The sequence below is a fragment of the Crinia signifera genome, chromosome 19 (assembly GCF_055691185.1).
Source record: "Crinia signifera chromosome 19, ASM5569118v1, whole genome shotgun sequence".
In the NCBI taxonomy this organism is placed as follows: Eukaryota; Metazoa; Chordata; class Amphibia; order Anura; family Myobatrachidae; genus Crinia; species Crinia signifera.
The window spans coordinates 136334037-136344666 of NC_139226.1; the positions used below are offsets into that span (position 1 = coordinate 136334037).

Consider the following 10630-nt stretch of genomic DNA (forward strand, 5'->3'; position numbering starts at 1 on the left):
TTTTCTCCCGCATGGAGAGGGTCAGGTAGGCAAGTATGCTGTACGCACAGCTGCAGCGCCCCCCTCAGCCTGTACACACAGGTGCAGCGCCCCCTCCCAGCCAGTACATACAGGTGCAGCGCCCTCCCTCGGCTTGTACACACAGGTGCACTGTGCAGCGCCCCCTCCCGGCCTGTACACAGTATAGTGAGTGTACTGGATACAGTGCAGTTCTGGGTGTATAGTGCGCGGAGGAACACAGCGCGCAGGGATTTCACTTTATTTCAACAGCAGGCGGAGCCTGGAGGAGAGGACTCCACAAAGATGGCGGCGTCCAGGAGGAGAGTGGGGTGACACGTCCTCCCGTTGAGGCAGATTTGCCGGTGCTCTCTGAGTATGACCTAGCCGCCGGTGCTCCTCTGACTTGTAGCAATGTCATTATAATCTCTCTCATCACGGCGCCATGTCTGACAGCCAACCCTGCACGGGTCACCCGGTGTGACGGCTATAGGTAATGTGCTGCTGTTTCAGGGTACCGCGGTTATAGTGTGTGCCCTGTATACCCGGTGTGGTGTGTGCCCTGTATACCTTGTGTGATGTGCCCTGTATACCCTGTGTGGTGTGTGCCCTGTATACCCTGTGTGGTGTGTGCCCTGTATACCCGGTGTGGTGTGTGCCCTGTATACCCGGTGTGGTGTGTGCCCTGTATACCCGGTGTGGTGTGTGCCCTGTATACCCGGTGTGGTGTGTGCCCTGTATACCCGGTGTGGTGTGTGCCCTGTATACCCGGTGTGGTGTGTGCCCTGTATACCCGGTGTGGTGTGTGCCCTGTATACCCGGTGTGGTGTGTGCCCTGTATACCCGGTGTGGTGTGTGCCCTGTATACCCGGTGTGGTGTGTGCCCTGTATACCCGGTGTGGTGTGTGCCCTGTATACCCGGTGTGGTGTGTGCCCTGTATACCCTGTGTGGTGTGTGCCCTGTATACCCTGTGTGGTGTGTGCCCTGTATACCCTGTGTGGTGTGTGCCCTGTATACCCGGTGTGGTGTGTGCCCTGTATACCCGGTGTGGTGTGTGCCCTGTATACCCGGTGTGGCATACCCAGAGTGATATCCATTATACTTGGGTGCTGGACGCGGTCCCGACAGTCGGGATCCCAACAGGCATTTACCCGACGTCGGGATCTCGACTGTCAAAACTCCAACAGACGGGTACCCGATGGCCACCCACTATTCTCCCTCGTGGGGGTCCACAACCCCCATAGAGGGAGAATAGAATAGGTGGTGAGCATAGCAAGCCACTGTGCCCGCAGTGTACCCTTATATTTTTGATGCCTTTTACTATCTGTGCACTGACCATTATTATGTGCGATGCTCATTCCTCTCCTGGCGAATACAATTATACCCTGTATGATGCCTGTTATACCCAGTGTGATGCCAACTATTGAAGACCACAGCAGACAACAATGTACATATCATGTGCTAAAATGTGTAGTCATCTATCTATCTCCTGTATGTAATGTCCTGTGTGGTGTTCTGGTCCAGGCAGATGATAGTTCTATTGCCAGCCAGGATCCCGAATCCCTTAGCGTTCCATTTTCAACCTGAGCTTTGATGTACAGTATGTGTGTAATACATTCCCTGCTTACAAACTTGTGGTGTTTCCTGCAGGAATACCGCCTCTGTGATCTGTGTCTGCCGGATCTTCCATTTTATTTTCCTATACTGGGACCATGAAGTCTGACAACTGCGTCAATAACATTAGTATCAGCACAGACGCTTTTAATGAAGCTGAGATCAGCGCCATCAAGGGAGACTTCACCTCCTTTACAGAGGGCACCGGACAACCCCTTCTAGACAGAGCAGCGCCGAAGGCGATTGGCTGGAAGCAGAAATGTGCCTCCTACGTTCTGGCCCTTCGTCCTTGGAGTTTTAGCGCCTCTCTTATACCTGTTGCATTGGGCAGTGCCCTTGCCTACCGTTCTGATGGCACTCTGGACTTTCTGGTCTTCTTGGTCTGTGCTGTGGCTGTCCTGGCTGTACATGGAGCTGGCAATCTGGTGAACACTTACTATGACTTCTCTAAGGGTATTGACCACAAGAAAAGTGATGACAGGACTCTAGTAGACCAGATCTTGGAGCCCCCAGATGTTGTCCGATTTGGAGTCTTCCTCTACACCTTGGGATGTGTGTGCGCTGGCTGCCTGTACTTCCTGTCCAAGCTGAAGTTGGAGCACATGGCTTTGATATATTTTGGGGGATTGTCAAGTTCATTTCTTTATACTGGAGGTAGGTTTCCCAAACGAAATTACTGTCCTGGGTAACTTTCCAGCTGCCCAGCAGTAATGGCACAATCATCATCTTATCCGAGTCTGTAAGGTAATAACGTGGCCTATGAGTGATCACATGCGTGTCCTACAGTCCTCTACACATCACAATAATCATCTTATCCGAGTCTGTAAGGTAATAACGTGGCCTATGAGTGATCACATGCGTGTCCTACAGTCCCTACACATCACAATCATCATCTTATCCGAGTCTGTAAGGTGATAACGTGGCCTATGAGTGATCACATGCGTGTCCTACATTCCCTACACATCACAATAATCATCTTATCCGAGTCTGTAAGGTAATAACGTGGCCTATGAGTGATCACATGCGTGTCCTACATTCCCTACACATCACAATAATCATCTTATCCGAGTCTGTAAGGTAATAACGTGGCCTATGAGTGATCACATGCGTGTCCTACATCCCCTACACATCACAATCATCATCTTATCTGAGTCTGTAAGGTAATGAAGTGGCCTATTAGTGATCACATGCGTGTCCTACATCCCCTACACATCACAATAATCATCTTATCCGTGTCTGTAAGGTAATAACGTGGCCTATGAGTGATCAAATGCGTGTCCTACATTCCCTACACATCACAATAATCATCTTATCCGTGTCTGTAAGGTAATAACGTGGCCTATGAGTGATCACATGCGTGTCCTACATCCCCTACACATCACAATCATCATCTTATCCGAGTCTGTAAGGTAATAACGTGGCCTATGAGTGATCACATGCGTGTCCTACATCCCCTACACATCACAATAATCATCTTATCCGAGTGTGTAAGGTAATAACGTGGCCTATGAGTGATCACATGCGTGTCCTACATTCCCTACACATCACAATCATCATCTTATCCGTGTCTGTAAGGTAATAACGTGGCCTATGAGTGATCACATGCGTGTCCTACATCCCCTACACATCACAATAATCATCTTATCCGAGTCTGTAAGGTAATAACGTGGCCTATGAGTGATCACATGCGTGTCCTACATTCCCTACACATCACAATAATCATCTTATCCGAGTCTGTAAGGTAATAACGTGGCCTATGAGTGATCACATGCGTGTCCTACAGTCCCTACACATCACAATCATCATCTTATCTGTGTCTGTAAGGTAATAACGTGGCATATGAGTGATCACATGCGTGTCCTACAGTCCCCTACACATCACAATAATCATCTTATCCGAGTCTGTAAGGTAATAACGTGGCCTATGAGTGATCACATGCGTGTCCTACATTCCCTACACATCACAATAATCATCTTATCTGAGTCTGTAAGGTAATGAAGTGGCCTATTAGTGATCACATGCGTGTCCTACATCCCCTACACATCACAATAATCATCTTATCCGTGTCTGTAAGGTAATAACGTGGCCTATGAGTGATCACATGCGTGTCCTACATTCCCTACACATCACAATCATCATCTTATCCGAGTCTGTAAGGTAATAACGTGGCCTATGAGTGATCACATGCGTGTTCTACATTCCCCTACACATCACAATAATCATCTTATCCGTGTCTGTAAGGTAATATTGTGGCCTATGAGTGATCACATGCGTGTCCTACATTCCCTACACATCACAATCATCATCTTATCCGAGTCTGTAAGGTGATAACGTGGCCTATGAGTGATCACATGCGTGTCCTACAGTCCCCTACACATCACAATAATCATCTTATCCGAGTCTGTAAGGTGATAACGTGGCCTATGAGTGATCACATGCGTGTCCTACATTCCCTACACATCACAATAATCATCTTATCCGTGTCTGTAAGGTAATAACGTGGCCTATGAGTGATCACATGCGTGTCCTACATTCCCTACACATCACAATAATCATCTTATCCGAGTCTGTAAGGTAATAACGTGGCCTATGAGTGATCACATGCGTGTCCTACATTCCCTACACATCACAATAATCATCTTATCCGAGTCTGTAAGGTAATAACGTGGCCTATGAGTGATCACATGCGTGTCCTACAGTCCCTACACATCACAATCATCATCTTATCTGTGTCTGTAAGGTAATAACGTGGCATATGAGTGATCACATGCGTGTCCTACAGTCCCCTACACATCACAATAATCATCTTATCCGAGTCTGTAAGGTAATAACGTGGCCTATGAGTGATCACATGCGTGTCCTACATTCCCTACACATCACAATAATCATCTTATCTGAGTCTGTAAGGTAATAACGTGGCCTATGAGTGATCACATGCGTGTCCTACATCCCCTACACATCACAATAATCATCTTATCCGTGTCTGTAAGGTAATAACGTGGCCTATGAGTGATCACATGCGTGTCCTACATTCCCTACACATCACAATCATCATCTTATCCGAGTCTGTAAGGTAATAACGTGGCCTATGAGTGATCACATGCGTGTTCTACATTCCCCTACACATCACAATAATCATCTTATCCGTGTCTGTAAGGTAATATTGTGGCCTATGAGTGATCACATGCGTGTCCTACAGTCCCTACACATCACAATAATCATCTTATCCGAGTCTGTAAGGTGATAACGTGGCCTATGAGTGATCACATGCGTGTCCTACATTTCCTACACATCACAATAATCATCTTATCCGAGTCTGTAAGGTAATAACGTGGCCTATGAGTGATCACATGCGTGTCCTACATTCCCTACACATCACAATAATCATCTTATCCGTGTCTGTAAGGTAATAACGTGGCCTATGAGTGATCACATGCGTGTCCTACATTCCCTACACATCACAATAATCATCTTATCCGTGTCTGTAAGGTAATAACGTGGCCTATGAGTGATCACATGCGTGTCCTACATCCCCTACACATCACAATAATCATCTTATCCGTGTCTGTAAGGTAATAACGTGGCCTATGAGTGATCACATGCGTGTCCTACATTCCCCTACACATCACAATAATCATCTTATCCGTGACTGTAAGGTAATAACGTGGCCTATGAGTGATCACATGCGTGTCCTACAGTCTTCTACACATCACAATCATCATCTTATCCGAGTCTGTAAGGTGATAACGTGGCCTATGAGTGATCACATGCGTGTCCTACATTCCCTACACATCACAATAATCATCTTATCCGAGTCTGTAAGGTGATAACGTGGCCTATGAGTGATCACATGCGTGTCCTACAGTCCTCTACACATCACAATAATCATCTTATCCGAGTCTGTAAGGTGATAACGTGGCCTATGAGTGATCACATGCGTGTCCTACATCCCCTACACATCACAATCATCATCTTATCCGAGTCTGTAAGGTGATAACGTGGCCTATGAGTGATCACATGCGTGTCCTACATCCCCTACACATCACAATCATCATCTTATCCGAGTCTGTAAGGTAATAACGTGGCCTATGAGTGATCACATGCGTGTCCTACATTCCCTACACATCACAATAATCATCTTATCCGAGTCTGTATGGTAATAACGTGGCCTATGAGTGATCACATGCGTGTCCTACAGTCCTCTACACATCACAATAATCATCTTATCCGAGTCTGTAAGGTAATAACGTGGCCTATGAGTGATCACATGCGTGTCCTACAGTCCTCTACACATCACAATAATCATCTTATCCGAGTCTGTAAGGTAATAACGTGGCCTATGAGTGATCACATGCGTGTCCTACAGTCCCTACACATCACAATAATCATCTTATCCGAGTCTGTAAGGTAATAACGTGGCCTATGAGTGATCACATGCGTGTCCTACATTCCCTACACATCACAATCCTCATCTTATCCGTGTCTGTAAGGTAATAGTGGCCTATGAGTGATCACATGCGTGTCCTACAGTCCTCTACACATCACAATAATCATCTTATCCGTGTCTGTAAGGTAATAGTGGCCTATTAGTGATCACATGCGTGTCCTACATTCCCTACACATCACAATAATCATCTTATCTGAGTCTGTAAGGTAATAACGTGGCCTATGAGTGATCACATGCGTGTCCTACATTCCCTACACATCACAATAATCATCTTATCCGAGTCTGTAAGGTAATAACGTGGCCTATGAGTGATCACATGCGTGTCCTACATTCCCCTACACATCACAATAATCATCTTATCCGTGTCTGTAAGGTAATAACGTGGCCTATGAGTGATCACATGCGTGTCCTACATCCCCTACACATCACAATCATCATCTTATCCGAGTCTGTAAGGTGATAACGTGGCCTATGAGTGATCACATGCGTGTCCTACAGTCCCTACACATCACAATAATCATCTTATCCGAGTCTGTAAGGTGATAACGTGGCATATGAGTGATCACATGCGTGTCCTACATTCCCTACACATCACAATCATCATCTTATCCGAGTCTGTAAGGTGATAACGTGGCCTATGAGTGATCACATGCGTGTCCTACATTCCCTACACATCACAATCATCATCTTATCCGAGTCTGTAAGGTGATAACGTGGCCTATGAGTGATCACATGCGTGTCCTACAGTCCTCTACACATCACAATAATCATCTTATCCGAGTCTGTAAGGTAATAACGTGGCCTATGAGTGATCACATGCGTGTCCTACATTCCCTACACATCACAATCATCATCTTATCCGAGTCTGTAAGGTGATAACGTGGCCTATGAGTGATCACATGCGTGTCCTACATTCCCTACACATCACAATCATCATCTTATCCGAGTCTGTAAGGTGATAACGTGGCCTATGAGTGATCACATGCGTGTCCTACATCCCCTACACATCACAATAATCCTCTTATCCGAGTCTGTAAGGTAATAACGTGGCCTATGAGTGATCACATGCGTGTCCTACATTCCCTACACATCACAATCATCATCTTATCAGAGTCTGTAAGGTAATAACGTGGCCTATGAGTGATCACATGCGTGTCCTACAGTCCTCTACACATCACAATAATCATCTTATCCGAGTCTGTAAGGTGATAACGTGGCCTATGAGTGATCACATGCGTGTCCTACAGTCCTCTACACATCACAATCATCATCTTATCCGAGTCTGTAAGGTAATAACGTGGCCTATGAGTGATCACATGCGTGTCCTACATTCCCCTACACATCACAATAATCATCTTATCCGAGTCTGTAAGGTAATAACGTGGCCTATTAGTGATCACATGCGTGTCCTACATTCCCTACACATCACAATAATCATCTTATCCGAGTCTGTAAGGTGATAACGTGGCCTATGAGTGATTACATGCGTGTCCTACATTCCCTACACATCACAATAATCATCTTATCCGAGTCTGTAAGGTAATAACGTGGCCTATGAGTGATCACATGCGTGTCCTACAGTCCCTACACATCACAATCATCTTATCCAAGTCTGTATGGTGATAACGTGGCCTATGAGTGATCACATGCGTGTCCTACATCCCCTACACATCACAATAATCATCTTATCCGAGTCTGTAAGGTAATAACGTGGCCTATGAGTGATCACATGCGTGTCCTACATTCCCTACACATCACAATAATCATCTTATCCGAGTCTGTAAGGTAATAACGTGGCCTATGAGTGATCACATGCGTGTCCTACATTCCCTACACATCACAATAATCATCTTATCCGAGTCTGTAAGGTGATAACGTGGCCTATGAGTGATCACATGCGTGTCCTACATTCCCTACACATCACAATAATCATCTTATCCGAGTCTGTAAGGTAATAACGTGGCCTATGAGTGATCACATGCGTGTCCTACAGTCCCTACACATCACAATAATCATCTTATCCGAGTCTGTAAGGTAATAACGTGGCCTATGAGTGATCACATGCGTGTCCTACAGTCCCTACACATCACAATTATCATCTTATCCGAGTCTGTAAGGTAATAACGTGGCATATGAGTGATCACATGCGTGTCCTACATCCCCTACACATCACAATAATCATCTTATCCGAGTCTGTAAGGTAATAACGTGGCTGCGCTCGCCACGGGCCCGGTGCCTCGCTATGCTCGGCACACTAATTTATTCTCCCTCCAGGGGTGTCGTGGACACCCACGGAGGGAGAAAGTGTCGGCATTTCGGCGGTCGGGATTCTGAACGCCGGGATCCCGACCGCCGGGATGGTAACTGCATCCCCTCCAGAGTGCCATTGGAGAAGCCAGGGGTATCTCCAGGTAAGCCTAGGGGCTTAGCTATGGCTGGGCGTTGGTGGGTTAGATGTATTATATTGTAGAATGCGGTGTACGTTCCTATGGGTGTACTCGGATCCCTATGGCCGGGGCGTTGGTGTACTCTGATCCCTATGGCCGGGGTGTTGGTGGGTTATATGGTAGAATGCGGTGTACGTTCCTATGGGTGTACTCGGATCCCTATGGCCGGAGCGTTGGTGGGTTATATGGTAGAATGCGGTGTACGTTCCTATGTACTATAACCAAATTCTGTGGATGCTTTTTTGTCTTCCTCACAGGAATTGGATTTAAATATGTGGCTCTGGGAGACTTGGTGATCCTCATCACGTTTGGCCCCTTGGCCGTTATGTTTGCCCATGCCGTACAGGTTGGATACTTGTCAGTCGCTCCATTGCTGTATGCTGTTCCCCTGGCTCTGAGCACTGAGGCCATCCTTCACAGTAACAACACCCGGGACGTGGAGTCAGACCGACAAGCTGGCATCGTCACCATGGCTATCCTCATTGGCCCAATGCTCTCCTACATGCTGTATAACCTGCTGGTCTTTCTGCCCTACGTGATCTTCTGCCTCCTGGCCACACGCTACACCATCAGCATGGCCCTGCCGCTCCTCACCATCCCCTTAGCATTTTCTCTGGAGCGACAGTTTAGAAGCCAGAACTTTGCCAGGATTCCACAGAAAACAGCCAAGCTGAACCTGCTTCTTGGACTTTTTTACGTGTTTGCCATTATTCTCGCACCTCCAGGGTCTCTACCCAAACTCTAGTAGAGATCAGGGGTGAAATGTAATAGGATGAGAGATTCAGAAAGTGAGAGATTTGGTAAGAAATCTCCAGTGTTTTTTTTAAAGCGGCAATTATTTACACTGCAAAACCAGTTTGATTTTGCAGTGTACATGATTGCCGCTTTAAAAAAACGGGAGATTTCTTACCAAAAATCTCACTTTCTGATTCTCGCATCCTATTACATTTCACCCCTGATGTTTTTCCGATGAGTCCACATCACAGCGTATGAGCGTGAATCACCAGCTCGCGCGTTTCATGGTGCAGATCACGGGTCCGGATTTGCCTCTTCCCCGGTTGTATGGCGATGTAAGATCCTGGGATTGTTCTCACAGCAGAGCAGATCGTTTGGTCATCCTGTCTGAGCACATAATCCCTATCTCCAGTAATGTCTGCGAGGAGTTCCTGTCGTCCTGGGTGTCCCTGGGACGGACTTGATCCTGTAGTAATGATCATGGTTGTAGAATTCGGACTGCGCTGTCTTAGTTACAGCCATTTATTCTCTGCTGTGAGTAAACCTTAACTATCGGCATCGCCAACCTTTCATCTGTCTTTACCTTAATAGAACCGTCGGGTTCTGTCCCGTCGCCTTTCCTCAAGACCTAAATCATTATTTATTACTATTTTCTGAGAGGATTAATCCATCTTCTGCTAGCGCTATGGCGTAATAATCTCTTTATTTCTATTTGTTCAACACCTAAAACTACAACATAAAACACAATAATGTTCAGGTATTTTAATCAAGGAATCTGCGAGCGGAACTTAGTGCAACATATATGCCGCATTCCTGCAGACAGTACAGAAATAAAGACGTCCTTTTATGTATTGTGGGTTCTTTTACTGATGTCGTTATCGTGCATAGGTAGTTACAGTGGCAGGAGGGTGCAGATGGTACACAGAATACTGGGACCGGTTGTAATGTGAATACCCTGAGGATTATTGGAGGTAGTTACAGTGGCAGGAGGGTGCGGAGGGTACACAGAATACTGTGACAGGTTAATGTGAATACGCTGAGGATTATTGGAGGTAGTTACAGTGGCAGGAGGGTGCGGATGGTACACAGAATACTGTGACAGGTTAATGTGAATACGCTGAGGATTATTGGAGGTAGTTACAGTGGCAGGAGGGTGCGGATGGTACACAGAATACTGTGACAGGTTAATGTGAATACGCTGAGGATTATTGGAGGTAGTTACAGTGGCAGGAGGGTGCGGATGGTACACAGAATACTGTGACCGGTTAATGTGAATACGCTGAGGATTATTGGAGGTAGTTACAGTGGCAGGAGGGTGCGGAGGGTACACAGAATACTGTGACAGGTTAATGTGAATACGCTGAGGATTATTGGAGGTAGTTACAGTGG

At 46.3% G+C, this 10630-nt stretch overlaps 1 protein-coding gene across 1 annotated transcript; it reads left to right on the top strand.

Annotated features, from left to right (window-relative positions):
- The first annotated feature begins 239 nt into the window (after positions 1 to 239).
- UBIAD1 (UbiA prenyltransferase domain containing 1) lies at positions 240 to 10092 on the top strand. The gene is made up of 3 exons (XM_083163437.1): positions 240 to 490; positions 1649 to 2266; positions 8764 to 10092. Exons 2-3 carry the CDS (start codon positions 1711 to 1713, stop codon positions 9249 to 9251), a joined length of 1044 nt encoding a protein of 347 aa, XP_083019563.1. The 5' UTR covers positions 240 to 490; positions 1649 to 1710; the 3' UTR covers positions 9252 to 10092.
- The last annotated feature ends 538 nt before the right edge of the window (positions 10093 to 10630 follow it).